The 19707-nt window shown below is 33.8% G+C and overlaps 1 protein-coding gene and 1 pseudogene across 7 annotated transcripts in view; both read left to right on the plus strand.

Moving 5' to 3' along the window:
• Positions 1–19707, plus strand: part of PPFIA2 (PTPRF interacting protein alpha 2) — a 317857-nt gene that overhangs the window by 218246 nt on the left and 79904 nt on the right. For 5 of the 7 annotated variants that reach the window (XM_071552149.1, XM_071552142.1, XM_071552143.1 and 2 more), the window contains one exon: positions 1852–1926. The exons of the other annotated variants lie outside the window; for them this stretch is intronic. In XM_071552149.1, coding sequence (XP_071408250.1) covers positions 1852–1926 — 75 coding nt within the window. The remainder of the gene's footprint in view (positions 1–1851; positions 1927–19707) is intronic. 7 annotated transcript variants of the gene reach the window in all.
• On the plus strand, positions 3144–3259 carry LOC139670760 (5S ribosomal RNA; annotated as a pseudogene).

Here is a 19707-nt window from a genome sequence, read left to right on the forward strand (position 1 = left end):
GTCCATTTAAGCTAGAACATGCAACTTCAAAAACATAACAGTTGATATTTTCAGTCTAATAGTGATGAAAGAACAGAAGGACATTAATAAACCAGAAATGGGACTAAAAAGTGAACATCCTTTTTAATCTTGGGAATTTAATATTTCTTACACCTTATCACTCTTCAGCTTGCTTTTCTCTTGCTTCTTTGAGAAAATCACTTGTGATTTCTGTTCTGTTTTGTTAAGGCTAGCAATATTGTTTAGTGTATAGTAAAACTGTAATTACCCAAAAGCATTCAAATAATTTGTGAGAATACATGAAATAAATTTTCAAATTTGGGCCTTTTTTAATAAAACTGAAGTATCTAAAGAGGAACAAAAAGCTCAAAGTACTGCATAAGCAACTGTATTTGCATCTGTTAGAAAGGCTGAAGAGTTTTATTTGTAAGTGTTCATTTCCTGAATATGTATTTAATCTTTAGATTTAGTTACTTTTAAAGTTTAGTGAACATGCTGTATTACAGTTTTGCTAAGTACTTTTCATTCAATCAAGTCTAAGTCATTCTTGGAATATGGAGAGTCTGTTTGCAAAATCTCCCTTCTGTCAGTAGTAATGGAAAATGAAGTATGCAAGGGAAGGTAATATTTATTAGATTAAAAGTTATCACTGGAAAAATTATGAAAGCATTAGGACATTTTACAACCTTTTCAGGGATCTCATGTATTTGTCAAGGGTGTGAAAGCAATTGTTACGTACATGAAAATTTGTAATGTTCCATTGTATATGAAAGATTGATTTTTCTTTTGCTTTGTTTTCTAGCTACATCTCTTGGTTTAATAGAGGATGCTACCTTACCCTACAAACATTGTTAACAGCCTTAAACATCCTTGGATCAGCAGCTGGAACAGCATTGCTGCAGTGTAGCTGGAACATATATAGAAATATATCCTGAGTGTTGACTGACTAGCCAGGTTGTGAAGTCATTGAATGTGAGACACCTAGTGAAGTTAGGTAGATTAGGAGAGAAGTTGCCACAGGCCCCTTAACAGTCAGGAGAGAGAGCCACCTACACATAGCACTGGAGTTCACTTCAAGTCTGATTTGCCTTTGATCATACTGGGAGACTGCAACTACACTGCCAGCTTAGGTTGACTCTCACTACATGAGCTGACGCTGAGCCTGAGCACTCAGACAGCAGTAAATATGTCTTCAGAAGTATTATTATTAATTATGAACAATAAATATTTAGTAATAATTACAATAGTAGTAGTAATAATAATAGAGTAGATCATAAGCATCCTTAAAACAGAATAGGTTATTTACGTCAGGTGTAAACACAGCAGACTCTTCTGCTTATGAGAGTATACACTGTTTTTGAAAAATCGAAACAAATGCACTATAATATTAAAAACCTCATAGTATGAGTGCCTGAAGGCTATGCTGCAAGTTATTTTTTCAACAACTTTTTTGCCTTTCGTTAATATAAACAGATTAGTTATCTTCCATGGAATGGACTTAAAACATCTGCAAATGTTTTTTCCTTATCCTTTGCAAAAGATGGTTGTGAAAGTTTTATTTTTATGTCTAATGTGGTCTTAAAATATTTACATTTGCTGTGTATTCCATAAAATTCTGGGCAGACTGTAGAACAGCAGTATGGCATTTAAAATTTGACATCTATTTTAATGGGTTAAGTCTTCCTATAGGTAGGTGTAAATGTATACTACACAGTACGTCTCATGAAAGGGAACAACACACATGCCTGCAAATGGACTGGCAGGGCATACAGTACAGCATATGGCAGATTATGTAATCTTTGAAGACTAATAGAAATTATGTTACTGCACATATTTTGATTTTTCTTCTAGGTAAGGGAACGACTGAGGGTTTCTTTAGAAAGAGTCTCTGCACTGGAAGAAGAACTAGCTGCTGCTAACCAGGAGGTAACATAAAACACTTTCTCCCCTTTTGAGGTTAAATTTCTCTAATATTCTGTCCCATGTGTTCCTTGTCACTTTTCTTACAACTGTCAGAAAAAACCAAACCAAATACCTAAGATACATAACATTCTGAGTAAGCTTCTCAGTGAGGCTTGTTTGAGGTGGTTGTAAGATTAATACAACCTTCTGCTTACTTACTTATTCCTCCTTCTACTCCATTGTGAGCAAGTCAATATCCAGGAGCTAGTGCCAGATTCCCAAATTTCTTATTGGACATAAAAAAGTAGCAAACCAACAAATATGTCAGATATTATAAACAATTCAATAACCTGAATTTCCATTTTACTATAAAATTAAATAAAATCTGCACACATATGTATATCTATATACACTTTATATAAATGTTAGCATTGATGGAGGAAGGATTATGGATGATATTGAAATGTAGGTTCGTCTTTTTCCTTTTAATTGCAGTGTATCATGGTGAACTGTGATGCCATATTTTGAACTAGGTCAAGAGAATTTTTTCCTGTTTGCAAACTGTTCTCTTTTGCTTGAAAGGATAAACAGCAACATATAGTTGTACTGAACAAAAAACTGTACACACATATAGAAAGGAATTTTGCACCCTAGAGAGATGATTCTGAGGCCAGAAAATATAAATAACAGAGTCTGCTAGTGACTTTACTATTCCCATCATGTTGTGAATCCACCTGATGCATGCTTCTATTTAAAAATGTCAGACAAGAAAGTTGGATTAAAATTATTTTGGGTTATGGCCATTTACTGATGTTGTTCTACTCAAGTTTAAGGCAGAAAGAGAAAGCAGACACAGACAAACTTAAAGTTCTACCAAATAATTCTTGACAAGTCGATTACCTGTAATTCAAAATAATGTGTGATAATGCAAAATAGAGAATCCTAAAGTAATTTTTCTCAATTTAAGCAAGATAAGGTACATCCTTAAAGTAACTTCTTAAAAATAGGATCTTCAATTAAGATAATAGCACTTATTTTTTATAAGTATGATAAAATATTTACCTAGTAATATGATACTTTGATTTGTCCCTTTGCTCTCTGAAGTAACTCACTATATCTGTTCAAAAATAAGATTACTCTTTAAATCTTACATTTCATAATGTACAGAAAACTTTGGTTCAAATGATATAGTTACACTATGGTGAGTAATATGTGTTTTACCCTAGTGTTTATTAAATAGAGACTATGACCATGCCACCCTGACACCCGATCCCATCCGATCTCAGAAGCTAAACAGGGTCAGCCCCAGTTAGTACTTGGATGGGAGACCTCCTGAGAATGCCAGGGGCTGTAGGTTCTAGTCCTGAGGACTTCACTGGCACCGTCCAAGCTCGCTCAGCCGTGGCAGATGACCCTGAGGACTTAAAGGGTGGGGCCAGTTCTGCACACGCTGAACTAAAAAATCCACTGCACAAACTCGAAGGACACACCCATGTGGGGAGAGCCCTTCCTAAACCTTCATTCGCCAAGCTGAGCCATGATGATATTAAAAAGAAAGCAATGCTTTTGTTCAGTCAAGCCAACCACGGTGCATCGCACTCTCTAATCCCTCGTGTTCATGATCCATTTCAGTCCAAGTGCAGTTCACTGGGCACGGGATCAGGTCTTTACAGCATTGCCTTCCTATTTAGAGGTTTAAACACTGTAGTGAAACTTTTTTGATAGTAAGGAATAAAAGTATACACAAATAAATTAATCTGAAATAGGACTTCCATAGCTTTTCTTGCCCCAAATCCTTAGAAACATTGTACAAAGTTTGTGTCTACATGATAGTAAAAATATTTAGAACACTGAATCAAACAAGCATAACATGAGCATTAATGCACTCTGAATATTGTTATTCCAGTTTCCTTTGAGGAACCATTAAAGCTGGAAAACAATAATTCAATTAATTAATAATGAAAAAAGAGTAAAACAGGAAGAGATATGGACGAGAATGAGTGGATTACTTTCAAACAGTTAATGCATTTGAACAAGAGTTCAGATAATTTTCACATGAATAGATATTTGAATAAAATGAAATTAATTAGAGCACTGAGGTATATAAGCCTGGTTTTATGCGAGATTCCACAGTGAATACACAGGCAATAAAATTCTTTAAAAATTTATTGTACTATGTAAGAAAATAAGTGTCCCAAGTTTCCAAGGAAATTGAATATGCTTTTCAGTAATTTCTGCATTCCTGTCTCAATGTCTGTTTTTCCAGGAGAATTAGTATTTTCTTTCATATTTGTTTACTCATACTTATTCTAAGAGCGTGCTATACTCGGACTTATATCTAAGCATAAAAAGATGACATTAAATTGGTTGATTAAATTGATTTAAAAAATTATATTTAGGTATATGACAAGTATCAGAAATTAGCACCTTTCTCTAAGTTTGTGGCTGTGGCTCTGAGACAGAGCAATGGTGAGAAACTGCAGACATTTCTTAGTACTTATTGGAGATATCCTTATATTAAAAAAAAATGAGAGAGAATAATTATGGCTTTCCATCATTAGATGGTAAATAAGCTCCCATTTAACAGTCTTCATAGCATATTACAAATAATAGAGGAGTGAAAACATCTGTAACTGGTAAAGTTGATTTTAGCTCCAGTTGCTATCACAATCTTACAGAGCACTTAATATTTGGCAGGCAATAGCAACACAATTGACTTTAGACTCCAGGGGCAATTGAGATGAAGAGTGGGACATGTTGGGCAAGCTTAGCTTCTGTAGCTAGTATTTATATATAATTACAAAAGGATGGTAGAGAAAGCTTTGGGTTTACGGGCTTATATTTTATTAAAGTTTATGTTTTATTAAAGAGTGGATTGGAAATTCTTCACATATATGTTTTATTAGGGGAAAAATTTATTTGACTATTTATTTTATTTTGCTGCAACTGATTAGTGGCAGTGGAAGGGACCATTATACAGAGCAGCAATCTGAATTGATGTTAGTGAGGTTTTATTGATGTTAGTGAGTTTTAGTGAGACAAGGGCAAGATAACTGTCTACAATAATTAAATTCCATGGTCATCCTTGTAATATTTGCTTTTTGTCCACAATCATCAGATGATATACCCGTAATTACTGCCTTTTTTTTTCATTTCTGCTTACACTGGAAGCCGTTACTTGTTCACGACTGATATATGTCCTGTTCATTATGTCTGTTGTAGCTAAGATGAACAGAAGATACTGTTAATAATTTTCTGAGAAATTTACCTCCTGTTTTTAGTTAAAATTACTGGAAAACGTAGCTACAATTGCTTACCCCTTAGGTGCTTTTAAAATGATGTTGTTTTTCATCTTCTTCCACATAACCCATGGTTTGTCCAAATAGTTTTGTTACTGAGGGTTGTAATTTGCAGCTAGCAATTAGACAAGCTACAAGTGGTACATCCAATAACAAAGCTCAGTAGTACAATAGCGTCTGTCTGTGAACATTTTGCAAGGCAAATGTGATGTTTCTCTGTGAGTATCTGAACATTTTTCAAGTCAAACGACATTCTGCTATCTGGCTTCTCTTTTACACACTAATTTGAGAAGAATGAGTCTCATTTGCAAGAGAAGTGGGATGTGAATTTTCCTTCCCAATTTTGTCATTTATGATCTTAATGGAAATTAACTCTAATATTGAAAATACTGACAAGATAACCACTTTTGTTCACAGCTTTTGAAATAGTCTTATTACCATTATGAGTGTGAGTCTTTGTTAGAGCTGCAGCACGTGCAAACAACACACTAAAATTAGTCATTAGTGCCATATATTCCCGGGAACTCAAGTGCTATTGGTTTTCACAGTTCAAGAATGCAGAGATTATAGACCATAACCCATAGGCTTTTAAATCCAATTCTGATGCAGTGTTAAATGACAACTGTTGCAGTTTCCATTAACAGAATTCGCTGTTTCTCAGAACTTTCAAAAATAGTTTCAAAAAAAATTACCTTTAGAGCTTTCTCCCAAGGCTTATTTTTGTAAAATCAAGCTTTATATGTAGTTAATACATTACTGGGAAGAAGTTTTGTGGGTTTGTTTTTTGATTTTTTTTAACAGCTGCCCTTCATCTGCACATGACTTTTCTCCTGCCCATTTTAAACAGATATGCAGCCCTTGCAACAACTTTCTGTGTCAATAAGAATCATATGATAAGTGGCATTGCAAAGCACTCTTTTGTTTCTGGTTAATATGCTGACTTTTAAATCTTTCCTCATTAGTAGAAAAGGTGGCATGAGAAATATAGCTTTAATTACATCTCAAAGATATACTTTAGGAACCCAGAAAACACTGAGACTGTGTAGAATATGAAATTAAAGAAGCTACTCGTTTGAGTGTATGTATCACTGTACTACCATACACTTCTCTTCAGTCAGCATTTATTCAAATTGCCAGTGCTATTTCCAAATAACATTATATCATTTCTGTCAACTGACACATAGATTATATTTTTAATCTCAGGCTTCCACTTAAAACCTCATTGTTACAAGTTCCACTTGCTTTACAGAATTTTATTACCTTTGAGTCTAAATTTAACTCCTGGAGCTCTCAGACCTTGGCGGAGTTTTGGATCATAGATCTCTGCTTCATATAACTACATACATTCTTTTGTTTGGGCAGAGGATTTCACCCTGACAGTCAACTAATTTATTCATTAGGGTGCTCTAATGTTAATTTTTATAGCACCTATTAAAGGATTCTTGATGTATACCACTGAAAAGAAAGGATGGTTTGCAATTTATGAGTATTTATGTTGTATACCAGAAACACTAGAAAATGTAACAATTTATTCACCAAAAACTTTTAAATACCATCTTAGTTGTTTAACTTCTGCTATGCAGGGAAAGTCAAGAAAATAGTGAAAAATGCAGTAAAACTTGTTATAGCTGACAGTTTTGACTTTGCAGACATGGTTGTAGTATCATTAGGGCTAGTGAAATATTCTGTAATATTTAATATATATAACCTTACCTAAATGTGACATGTCCTTTTTTACTCATGATTGCATGTGAAAACATATTTTTTATGCCCAGCTTTTTCTGTTCCAGTTAGCTTAGGGCATTTTTTTTTACTGGGGTTTCTTGGTGTCCTTAGGCTTTGTGTGTAAATGCAGTGCAAAATGATTTTTTTTGTGTGCAAGTGTGGTTAGAAGAATAATTTGTTAGGGAAAGTTGCATGTGTATTTCTTGAACATATAATATACACAGCATTTCATAAATCCAAAATTCAGAAATTATTGATATCAAAACTCTGAATGAAACTGGGTGAAATTCAGGGACATTTTTTCTTTCTGAAGAAGGCAAGGCAGATGGGTTTTATCTATTTCTGATTATTTGGAGTTTGGGGTTTTTTTGCAAAAAATCTGAAACACCCTTCATCTATAATGTCTCCTTTTCCCATATTTCCTTAGAATGGTGTAACTGAAAGTTGTTGGCTTCTGAACTCTCTCCTACATGATACTTTTAAATTTTTTTAAGCTATTGATTTGCACAGGTCTAGCTCTGAGGAGATCTTCTTTGTTGTCTGAACTTTATTTTCAAATCTTTGTGAAAATGTAGCAAAATTTGTGTATCTTGCAAAATCGCACATAATTAAAACTATCTTGATTTGAAATGTAATTTTATGTGCTACATGTAATTCTTTTTGTTCTCCCTTAGCCATCTTGTTAAATGTTAAAACTGCAGAAAGTTTTGGTTGCCAATGAGTTTTAAATGTGGTAGTGATGCAAAATGATGATTTTTTTGTGGATATTTATTATACTGCATGCTCCCCAGCATTAATTTGTTTCTCTACGTATTTAAATGTGTAGCATGGAAGCTGAGGTGGTTGAAAATTACAGCAGCACTACATCCTTCATTGCCTAATTTTTTGCAAAGAAGAACAAAACACATGAAACAGTCAATTTAGTTGCTATAACTGTTTCGTTCTATGTCCTCAATTAGTTCTAATTAAGTTCTCAGAGGGAAAGAACCACTAAAATTCTTTGTGGATATTGAGTGCAGCAGGGCTGATTTTGCATTGCCATCACTTTTTTTTCCCTAAATTCACCTTTCTCTAAAATTCATGGCAGAATAGGTCTAAAAGTCAATGCATTCTCCAAATAGCAACTGAAGAATAATTTCTATTGATATATTTGAGGTGAACATCACTATTGCACTTGCAAAAGTGGTGTCTCAATACAATTTCCATAAACTTCCACATACAGTGAAAAAATTTCCAGGTTTGACTCTTAAAAGAACAGAGATTTTCTACCATGACAGAAGGTAATGATTTTGCATATATTAGTATTTTTATGTGAAAATCTTAGTGACTTAGGCCTATTTATGTGTTGGCCACAGAGTGGTGTTGGCAACATAGTAATACATATTAAATAAGTTCACCAGCTTTGGTCTTCACTGAAATGATTTGCAGGGCAGAATTGTGTTGCTGCCAGATATCTCAGGGTGTTTTCAAAGGACACGGTGAAATGCTGTGTCCCTCCATTTAGCATGTAGCCACCTGTAAGAAAATAAAAAATACTGATGTCATGTTCCCATTTTGCACTGGCTTTTCCTCTAAGTTGAATGCCTCCTGTGTGTTCTTTAGAAGAAATCAGTTTGTAAGAAAGCATGCATGGTCTGCTTATGTGTTCATGGAGTGCTTAAGGGAAAACATATCTGAAGACAGAAGATTTTTATTCCTTCACAATGCCATTGTGGGATTGGGATTAATAGTTTTAATAAAATATCTGAAGCATAGTTACCGCACCATAGCATTTAGAGTGTAAGTTTGTCTCATGGTGTCTATTGCTTGTATAGCTGTCGAATGGAGAGCATTATTGTAAAGCCAAGGTAGTACAGTGGCACGTGCAATAGATGTGTTGAGCATCAATTACTCTTTTTATTATCATAGAAGTTATGCAAAGTTTGAGTCTTACACAACTCAGGCTAATCTGATCCTTTTTGAACATTCTTGCTCCTAAGAACATTGAGGTTAGTTAAACTGGAGTGACTGGTTAGCTGGTTTTACAGTAGAAAAGGTCGTATGTAATCCAATGGAATTAATGGGTGTGATGGTAAGTATTGATAGACGAACTTGGCTAAATTGCGTAACTTGGTTTTTTGACAGCTGATGTTCGTAGTGACATCTGCTCAGGTGACATTCTGTCACACAATCATTATCCTGGTACTATGAATTCTAGCATGCTCACTGTGCCATAACTCCATGTTTGGGAGTTAAATACTAGGTACATGTGCCCTCACACCAGCTCCATGCCTGGTTTTTTAATGGAAGAGAGGCTGGGGCTGTGGGCAAGGGAGGGACAGTGCCCTCCATGAGGTCCTGAGTCTAAGTAACTGTAGGACGCAGTGTTCAGTGGTCATTACATGACACAACTGCTCTGCAGTAAATCGGCATATATAGACAGGTTTCTGAATCTCATCAGTTTGAGTTATTTGAGTGGTTATCTGGGTCTGTACAATGTTTCATGTTCATCGGTAAAGAGGGATCGCAGAATATGCCTGACATTTCTGCACAAGGGCAAACTAATAGATCAATATACAACAGAGCTCTGTGAAACTGAAGATGTCTGAGAGAGTGATAAACAGATCTTTCATATCTTCTCTACTTTATTCCAGAGAATTACAGAGCAAGAAAGCACTGAGTTTACAGCACATGTTTTGTGGATTTCTTATTTACCACATATTTCTCACCCAAGGTAGAAAAAAGGGAGAATGAGAAGATGGCATAACAGCCAAGGAAATATGAGTTGAGAGAAGAACACAGGGATGGCGAGCCCGATGTGTGGCTGAGCATATTTCACAATAATTTCCCAACACTCTGAAAACTCCAGGAGATTAACGAAATCAGGAGGTTATTTGTGTATGGTTAGCTTAGGGACATGAGATTAGACACCAGGATAATTTCATTTGGGGTTTAATGTCATCTATTTGGCAGTCTGTTTAGGGAGCTTAACAAATCAATGGAACAAAATTCTCACCAGACTTGGTTTCATAAGGTCATGTTAGCAAGTGCCTTACTTTAAACACACTGACTTGCTGAAATGAAGAGCATATTATTTATTTAAAGTTATACTTAGCTGATACACATTGTAGAGCTCACTATTAGTTGTACAGAGTATATCCATGAAAACTTTAATCCCTAATGTTTAATTGGCTCACAGTATTCATAGAATGTCTTTCATGAGACATCAGAAAGAATGCATCATTTCTCTTTGATCTATTAGTTTGGGATTCATAAACTTTGAAATGGATGCCATTTTATCAGGCAGTGGAGGTATGAATTCAGTTTTAAGAGCATAGCTGCTTATCTTTCTGTCTGTGTCAGCTTTGAGGTCATTTGACATTTGTCAAATGGTATGTTCAAGTGGATCAAGATAGTTTCATTGCAAGAATTTGACTTGTTGATTGTTCAACATTAACAATCTTTTTGCACATCCCTCTTAATGAAAATGCAAAACACATACTCATTATCCTTTGGTTTTAATCTGCTGGAATAATACATTGCTTTAACATTTGTTCAATGTGCCTCTTTGGAGTGATTATAAAATTTTATGTGTATTTTTTAAAAAATTAGATGATTTGTTAGGATCGTTTGCTAAATCTCAAAGCAGATTTTAAACAGTATAAAGTTACAGTTTCTTTTATGTCCATTGCTCTTCATAATATTTTTAAAATATATGAATAGGCTTTGCATGCTGCATTTGAATAAAATATTTCAATTATGACATGTCAATAAATAAAATCAACTTCAATCTTCAGTACATTCACATTTATTAATCATATTCCCATTAACATATGAACCAGAAAGTGTGTCCTTTGGGTATTCACATTTTATCCCCTCAACGCAACAATGCACATGCAGCTCTTAGAGTATTCTGTAAATTCCTAGTTTAGCTAAGTAGAAAGATGTCTTAAATATTTTTTTTAAATTTAGTGCAACTACACATCATAGGCCTGCAATAGAAATAAATATAAAAATAATTTTAGTTGGAATGCAAAAATGTAAAAAATACTTGGGTTTGATTAGGAAATGACAACATTAGGAAATAATAAATGATCTTAATTAATATTCCTAGAGACTATCAATGTGTAGGTTGAATTACTCCAAGAGGAGCTGTAATGGGCTTGACTTAATTGGTTCAGTTTGCAAAAACTGAACTTGCTTGCTGGACTTTGCACCTGGAGAGTGTAGTTTGGACACCTTTAATCGTGTAGAATACATGATTACTAAAAAGAAGAAGAAAGAAGAAACCATATGTATAATTCCATTGCATTAAAAATTGACTATCATATTAGATTCCTTTCTGCAGTAATCCTAGAATAAAAGCATTATTTTAGATTATTGACTTCCAGGAAATTTTCCTTATTATTAAAAAAGAGATAAATATTTTATCGGTGAGACCTATATCCTTGATGTTTTACTGGAGAAATCTGGGGGGCAAATTACTCTCAGTAAGAATGTCATTGAAAAGTATTGAGATCTTTACTAAATTAAATGGGTACATTTGGTTTAATACTTGAAAACAGACTTCATTTCACTGTACTGTGCTTCAGTTTCAACAGACTGGAAATTAGATTTAAGTTGGGATTTCTTCATTTTGTTCATGCAGATCAAGGCTTTGATATTGTTTAATTATAATTCTGGGGTAAGGTTCATTTCCTTTCTGGATATTTTTCATATCCTATCTATCTGTTGTGTTGTCATGTTTTCTATAATCAGTAACACAGATGATGATTTTAATACAGATACACTATATAGGAAAATATAATCAAACTGACTACACATGCAGAATAGTGGTTTTCATAACGGATGTGTCCAGTAAACAATCTCAAAGTCCCTAGGTGATAACATGCAGAGAAAGAATACAAAATTTCATTTGAACAAGACTGTTTTTACCCACAGGGAAACATCAGTGTAATCAGAGGAGGAAAATGGATTTGCAGTGCAAATAGCTAAGCATTCCATTTCAATGTGAACCCTGAATTATATGCCTTAAACAGGGGTACTTTTCAGTTAAACACTTATGTACTAAGAGCAGCTACATAAAGCCTTAGGGGCACATAATTTTATTTATGTACAATGTCCTGGCTACTAAAAGTATGTCTGTATGTATGAACCTATATATATATCCATACATAATTACTTACACAGGCTGTATTTAATTATATAAAGAAAATACATGTGTATATATAATATATATATTATATATATACGTGCACACTATATATTTATGTTTCAATGACATATATTATAGAAAAGAATTAATATTTTAATGATTCTATCAATTCCATCCTCAGGTCTGTCCAGCTGGAAATCAGATCCAGTACCACCAGTGAACTCTGGAGCTTCTTAATACTGGTTTTGGTACATTACTAGTGTCTCTATGAGACTAATAATGAAAGAACAATAATTTTGCTACTATTTTGTTCAGCTTGGATAGGAAAAAAAATTAACAAAATAAATTAGTTAGCAGGTGTCAAATACACACTCTAATGCAACCATGTAATTGATATTTATTATTATTTTTCCATTCTGCTAGTCTCTATCAAAGACAGTTCTTTTTTGTTTACTCAGATAAGGGTTTCTGCAGAAAATGTACTGAAATGCACCTGATAATTTTCTATGAAAAATCTTGACAAATATTCTTTTTCATAGTAGCGCCTGCACAATTGCTTTAAATTACTCCTGTTCTGTTTACAAAGTGCTGCCATGAAATAAATAGACTGCACATAATAGCACAAGATAGATATTCACACAGTAAAAATTTGGTCCAGAATTCATAATGAAGCAAAGGAGACTAATAAAGCTTATTGTGTTATTACCAACCTAAAATATTACTGTATTTTTACTTTTAAAGTGTAAAAATGACTGCTGATCCAGGTATTTAGTGTTGGGAAGGAATCAGAGCTCAGTGATGGTGTCCTGCAGTCAGTCTGTCCCGGTGCAGCCAGTGGAGCACCATAGCCGGATGCTGCCCCTGGACCGCAGCAACCTTTGTCACAAACACAAGTGACCTCCATAGACTTGTCAATAAAACAGCCAGGACCTGTCAATAGTTATCATAAGCACAGACCATCAACAGTAAAAACCATGTCATTAGTATTTTCATCTTTAAAATGATGAATCTGCCACAGATTCAGAGCTTTTCAAATCATTTTTGCATGTTTGCATTCATTATTTGCACTCCGGTGACACAGAAGCAGAGTCTGAAAGTGCTAGCCACCATACAAGCAGTAGTGCAAAGAGTATGCCAATGACAGGATTTTAAGGGTGAAATAAGAAAAAAAAAAAACACAAAAAAGTCAAAAAGCCAAACAAACAAAAAACCCAGAAGCAGCAGAAGCAAGAGGTTTTAGCTTTCTTTGACAGAACTTGAAGCATACAGTGTAAAGACATACTTAAACCATAAAAGATCTCTAACCAAGAGCTGGAGTTCAGTGTACTACCTACCTCAAATATATAAAATTTTTTTTCATTACTGTCTGATTTTCTACTTCTGTTTGATCTCCAGATGTTGTAAAAGGTTCCTCACGAGTATGACTTCACCTTAGTTATTATTTCTCCATAGCTATGAAACTAAATAGAAAGTCAGCAATTTAAAAAAAGGAGAAAGAGAAGAATTCATGACGTACATATGTTGAAAATATGTATTGCTCATAACTCCTACAGTTTTTTCTTTGAATAAAATAGTATTTTTCTTGACATGTCAGGATAAGTTTTAAAGGACTCAATTGCGTAAAGTTTCTAGAAAGCTCACCATTAAATAGCAATAAAATATAGTGAAATCTAGGCAAATAGAAAATAAACCTAGCTGAGATTGTCAGTCAGACTTGAACACTTACTTTACAAGTAAATTTGCAAATTTAGCTGATTGGTTTTGGTTTACATAGTTGAGTAGGAGAGAAGACAAAATGTTGAATTTAAAAAACAAAAACAAAACAAAAACAAAACAAAAACCCCCGAACAAACAAAAAAAACCAAAGACACTTTTCTTCCTCCAAAGTGAGCCCTGAGAGTTATTTTTTTTCATTCCGAAAAGGTTTTTTTCTTTTATTTTGTTCCATCGAGGTGTGGCTAACGTTAATTACAATGCTGGATGGTTCATATGTATTTAAACTCCTACCTGTTGTGACAATAAAGCTTGAAGTCCATATTTGCTCTTTTGAATATAACTGGTTTAAAAGGTCAGAACCTGCATTGCTGAATGGAAAAAGTAAAGCATTACAAAACTAAAGTCATCTTCCTGGAGATTCATTTTTATCTATTGTTTAAAAAGACTTTGTGTGCATCTCTGAGTTTTGTTTTGAATTCAGCATGTGCATTTATGATAGCCTGAAGAGTATCTTGAGTTCACTCTCTTAAATGCTATGTATATAGTCAGTCATCAGTCCTTTGCAGTTTATTTGATCATGATACTGAAACATACAGTGATTTTAGCTACAACCTTAGGAAAAACATCCCCCTCCACTACCAGAAGCCAATATCTCACTTTTCCATATGTATTTATTAATTTAATTTACAAACAAGTTTCTTCAAAATTCTGAATTGGCTTTTCTGCTGGGCAAGCAAATATATCTGGTTTTGTCTTAGTCTCTTCTTTATCCCATCTATCAAAGTTATCTACTTTGGTAGAAAAGAAGGAATTTGCATTATTAGGCAAGTTTGTGAATCTTAGACTTTCATCTGCTGTTGTCTAGTAAAGAATGCTGACAAGGTGTTTGAGTCAGTCATGCCCTGGGTTTTCAGAAACACTTTGCTGGTCTTATGAAACTGTTGAAGTGAAAGCTTGTGATGAGAAATTCCTGGACGCTTACTCATGCTGCTTCTGATATTCTGCTAATTTACTCAGACTGAGAGGATGGAGGCACAGTTGTCTTAGAGTGCTGCAGCTGAATCTATCACTCCTTAACTGAGTCATTAAAATTACAGTAAAAGCTGAAACTATCCAGTGGAATTCTAATTAAATATTGATAGTGTCTTTTGAATAGGATCATTAAAATATTCCCTTTTACTCATGGAGAAATACAATTAAAATTCATTTTTGACATATCTGAAGTTTTTATGTAAGTCATTTTCTTACATTTTCACTCAAGTTTCAGCAGCAGAGGTACACAGTCATTTAGGATTTATGCATTTAGAAATGGATTCTGAACTCATACCTCTCAAATAATTTTAAATTAATTAATTTGCAGTATACCCAAAGTAAACATGTAGAGTGTGTGGGATGACTCTGTGTGTGTGTGTATCTCCTAATATCTGAGGTAATTGTTGAGTGCACCCTTAAGGAGCAAGAGCCACCTGTAGAATGTGGGATACCTTGTAACCAGTAAAATGTTTCCATGTATGTTAGGTAAACTGACTAGCAATAGTGTCATGGCATATTGGATGCAAGAGTATATAAAAGGTGAAGCTGTAACTAAAAATAAACTCTAGCCTTCTGATAAAACCTTCTGATGCTGCCGTGCCTGATCTCTTCTGACTGTCATTAATGCACCCCCTTAACCCTACAAAGAGTGACCCCAATAGTAGAATAATGCTTTTACTGATTGCTTTTGTGTCTCATGAGAGACTTTTTGCTGTGAATAAATTCATTGCATCTTCATGTATAGCTTGTGTGTTCCCATTTATTTTTATTCTGTCTATTAAGCCTAGTTCATATATTGCCATTTTTGTGTGCTGTTTTTTCCTTTCCTTTTTGGTTGTCCTTTACAGTTTTGTAGTTTTTTTCAACTACAGTGTGAATATTTTATTTCTTACATTTTTATATCTTAGTTTCCTACTGTGGTTAGTAATCAGACTCTTTCCCTTGCTAAATAGATGGAATTTATGGTATTGTGTACTGATTTAGAGTCTCATGCTATCTGTATTATGAAATTATTGTCGTTACCTTTTTCTTTTCACCAATATGGCTGATTGGCACGGTTCTATCAGGTACTTCTTTCAGTCAGTTCTGGCTTATGTATTCATACTCTGTTCTATGGTTTATTCTAATATTTAAAATTAATATTCCCTTCACACCTGGATTCAGACTATTAAGTGTATATGCATGATATGTAGATTTGGCTATTTATAAAATTGGAGATCAGTTCAGTTTTTGAGTCTGAATTGTTGAAACCTAACCTTCTAAGAAACATATGATTCAGTACTGTCTACAGATAATGGACACAAATTCTGCTAAAGTTTTGGAGGGAATTTATGTAGGTAATATAATGGGGATATTTACCAGCATTGCAATTCTAACAGATGAGCTTTAGGAATATTGAAATTATTTCAGAGCTGAGACAAAAAGGCAGAAGTTGTGTAGGGTTATATGTTCAGAATGATTATGACAGAGTGAGCCTTTAGAAATTGTGCCATGTGTTTTAAAGTACCTTTGACATCTGGGAGCCAGAATCTAAATCAATCAAAATCCTTTAAAGTTTTGATGTTGCTTTTCAGTCATAAAATTAACATACAAAAGTGAGAAAATGTGGAGGAACATACCTTTTGAGAAGAGAACAAGATAAAGGAACTCTTCAGGTTAGAGGGTATTTTCATGGCCTTAAGCTACAAAAGTTAGAAAGGTCCAACTAGAAAGATCATACCCTGCATTTTATTCTTAAACTGACAACAATTGCTTCATTTTTCTCAAAAAAAAAATTATAAAAAAGAACATCTCTATTCTGCTGACTTTGGTGAAAAGACAGGGAGACAAATTTAGACTTGCAACAGGAAACTATCTTTAGACTTAACCATGGAGAGGCTTGAAATTTTACACTCTTTTTTACAGTCACATTGAAAGGTGTTGTTGTGGTCCATGGCAAGTGTGCTAAATAGAAAAATAAGGTCAATAACTTGGCAAAAGGAATCTCATCCTTTGAGGTTCACAATCAGTAGCTGATAATCATAAAATACGTGATATGTTTGATCACATTTTAAAAGGAATTATTTGGCCTTGAATCTTTAGGTTGATTGTCCAGTTTTGGGTGCAACAATAGTAAATAGATTAACTGTAATTATCCACATTTGTTTTCTATTAATCTGTCTTGGGGTGGATTGTTTTGGTTTGTTTTCAGCAGGCATGATGGCATCCTCAAGAATATTCCCTTCTGCTTTTTGAAAAAAGTACTTAGCATGCAATCCATTCAGAATTTAACCTTAGAGGGTTAGATAGTATACAGACACTTGGAAAGCTGTCCATGGACATGTTTTGTAGTGGATATTTGAAGATGGATATCATAAATATAAAAGCATCAATGGAACAAATAGGCATTTTTCAAAAGTAATATTACTGAATTTTATCCATGTTGACCAATCATTTTCTTATTTACATCTCTGATATTATCACTGTCTGCTGTTGTAATAATCATTAAATTAAAGAAAGATTCAGAGTTTACCTACGAAAAAAATTCAGGTCATCTCTGTCTTCACTTTTGCTTACTTCTTCATCATCATCCCTTGTGCCATGTTTTGGCTACCTGTTTAGACAGCTACACAAATGGTTCATTGATTAAATTAGCACATTTGCAAATAATTTGCATATTATTGAAAGTTAAGTAAGAAATAACTAAGTAATAAAAAGAGGTATGATAGCAATGAAAATTTTTTTGCTTCAAGAAAGTGAAAAGCAAAAGAATTTGTGCTTATTTGAAAGGCACTGGAGAGTTTCCATGCTCCCTTAGGAGCATTAATTCTGCCTTAGTATATTCTTTAAATCAAGAATAGAACAAGTATGAAAACAAGTGAGCTGTGTGATTCTTCACAATGTAGATCTGTTATGTGATGATTACCCTGGAGCCGAAACTTTTAAGATGTGCCAGACTTCAAACTGTCTGCTCTTCCTGTATATTCCTGTATATATTTGCTGTGCATTTATTACAGTAATAAAATCATTGAAACAATAAGGTTTAATGACGATGGATTTCTGGAAAAGAGATTGTTCCCAAACATTAAAAAATCCAGCAAATCCCTCCAAATAATGATACCTGATAATATTGTATTCTTTTATTTGCCTTTTACGTTGAAGGTGCAATTAATTTTTTAAAATTTATGTAATAAGTTACTTGGAAAGTGGTGGTCCTGTGGTAACTAAAGATCAATAGAGGCTAAGAAAAATGAAACTATTTTGGAATATGTTTAATCAGCATTCTTATTGAGCTAAAGAGCTGTGAAGGATTTATGTTAGATGAAAATTCAAAATGAAGGCATAGTAATGTCTGCATTTTAATGGATCAACAAAAGATTATCATATTAAAAATCCAGATCTGTTGTGGGTTTCCAGTTAACATACCCTGTGATTTTACTTTTTTTTTTTCAAATAGTGGATAATGCTCTACATAAATAAGAATTTTATAATACATATGTTGAAGTGTCTCACTTAATCTACCTAAAAAGCTCTTTTAGCATTCATTGATGGCTAATTTTGTTTGGTGAACCATAATTTCAGTAATTTTGACTTGAGAACTGTTTGAACCATAAAGAAAAAGAAACAAGTGAAGCTATTCCGAAAAAATCCCACAATGGTTAAGTTACTGATTAATGTGTACAAAGCGAGACTGTGCTAATGAGATCATATAGACCTTTTTCTGTTATTTAAAACAGACGTAATTCCCTTGTTTAAGCAAAATATTTTAAAGGTCAAAGTATTTGTACAACCCCAAAAGACACCAGTTCTGTTAGATATTTTTAATTCCCAGTCTTATAGTTTCCTATAATTGCCTTGGATGAAACGTTTCCCTTAAGTTTAGTCTCGGCACTGAAATCAGTAGGAGTCACATGACTTCTGCATGGGCTGTACCTTGGAATTTAATGAGCAGTGAATCAGCCTGACTCATATTACAACAGTTTCAAAATTTATTTTAAGAAAAAGATGTTTGAAGGGGTTTGTCCCTGAGATCTCAAATGTTTGCCAGAGAGATTCAAATGATCTTTACCATCGGCACTTAAACATAACTTAAAAAAACACATTTGAGACAAAAAAAAAAGAAGTTCAAACTCAATTATTCAGATCAAAATAAACTTATTTCAATGTAAATTAGAAGTAAATTAAATGACCCACAAAATCTTGGCTGCTGCACACTTAACAGGTAGTACTGCCTTAAATCTTCCCTCCTATCCCATGCTTTTGTATTCTAGGACAGGAAAGTCTTTTAGGGTGTTTCTCACTCAGGATCTATGAAGACATAATACAGTGACAGAAGCCTTTAAATTTACACCACCTTTCCAAAAACATCATCTAAGTATCCTACCAGTGTTCTACTGTGTTTATCACAAAAGGTTTTTCATTTAGTAAAAGATTTACTGTATGTGTGTATGTAAACAGAACAGCACAGAGAGATCTAGCTGTGCAATTTAACAAAATAAAAGTTTAACATCAGTCAGATCATTCAACTTAGCATAGTATACTGTGTAACAAATTTTAGGACCTGAAGCTTTCCATCCTGTGTATTGCCTGAGTAAGCCACAAAGTCAGAGAGAAAGCAACTTATTTTCCTGTTGCTACGTAGGATTTTTAGTAACACTAACAATAGAAAACTAATAATTTAAGTACAGTAAAACCTGTGCTCAAATAGTCAATGAATATCACAGTAGAGGGTTAACGTGCTTGTTTTTCTTAACAAAAAACATATAAAAAATATGTTGCTGCTTCTAACAGATGGAAAGCTGACAGAAAACTAGAGCTTTGATTTACTTGGTTTTGGTTCGTAGCCTTTTGGTACTATTTTCCAGTGACACCAGTTTGGCATCCATTGAATTCTATATAGAAGAATGAGTCTTGTTCTCA

Source organism: Pithys albifrons, chromosome 3 (genome assembly GCF_047495875.1).
Source record: "Pithys albifrons albifrons isolate INPA30051 chromosome 3, PitAlb_v1, whole genome shotgun sequence".
Taxonomy (NCBI): Eukaryota; Metazoa; Chordata; class Aves; order Passeriformes; family Thamnophilidae; genus Pithys; species Pithys albifrons.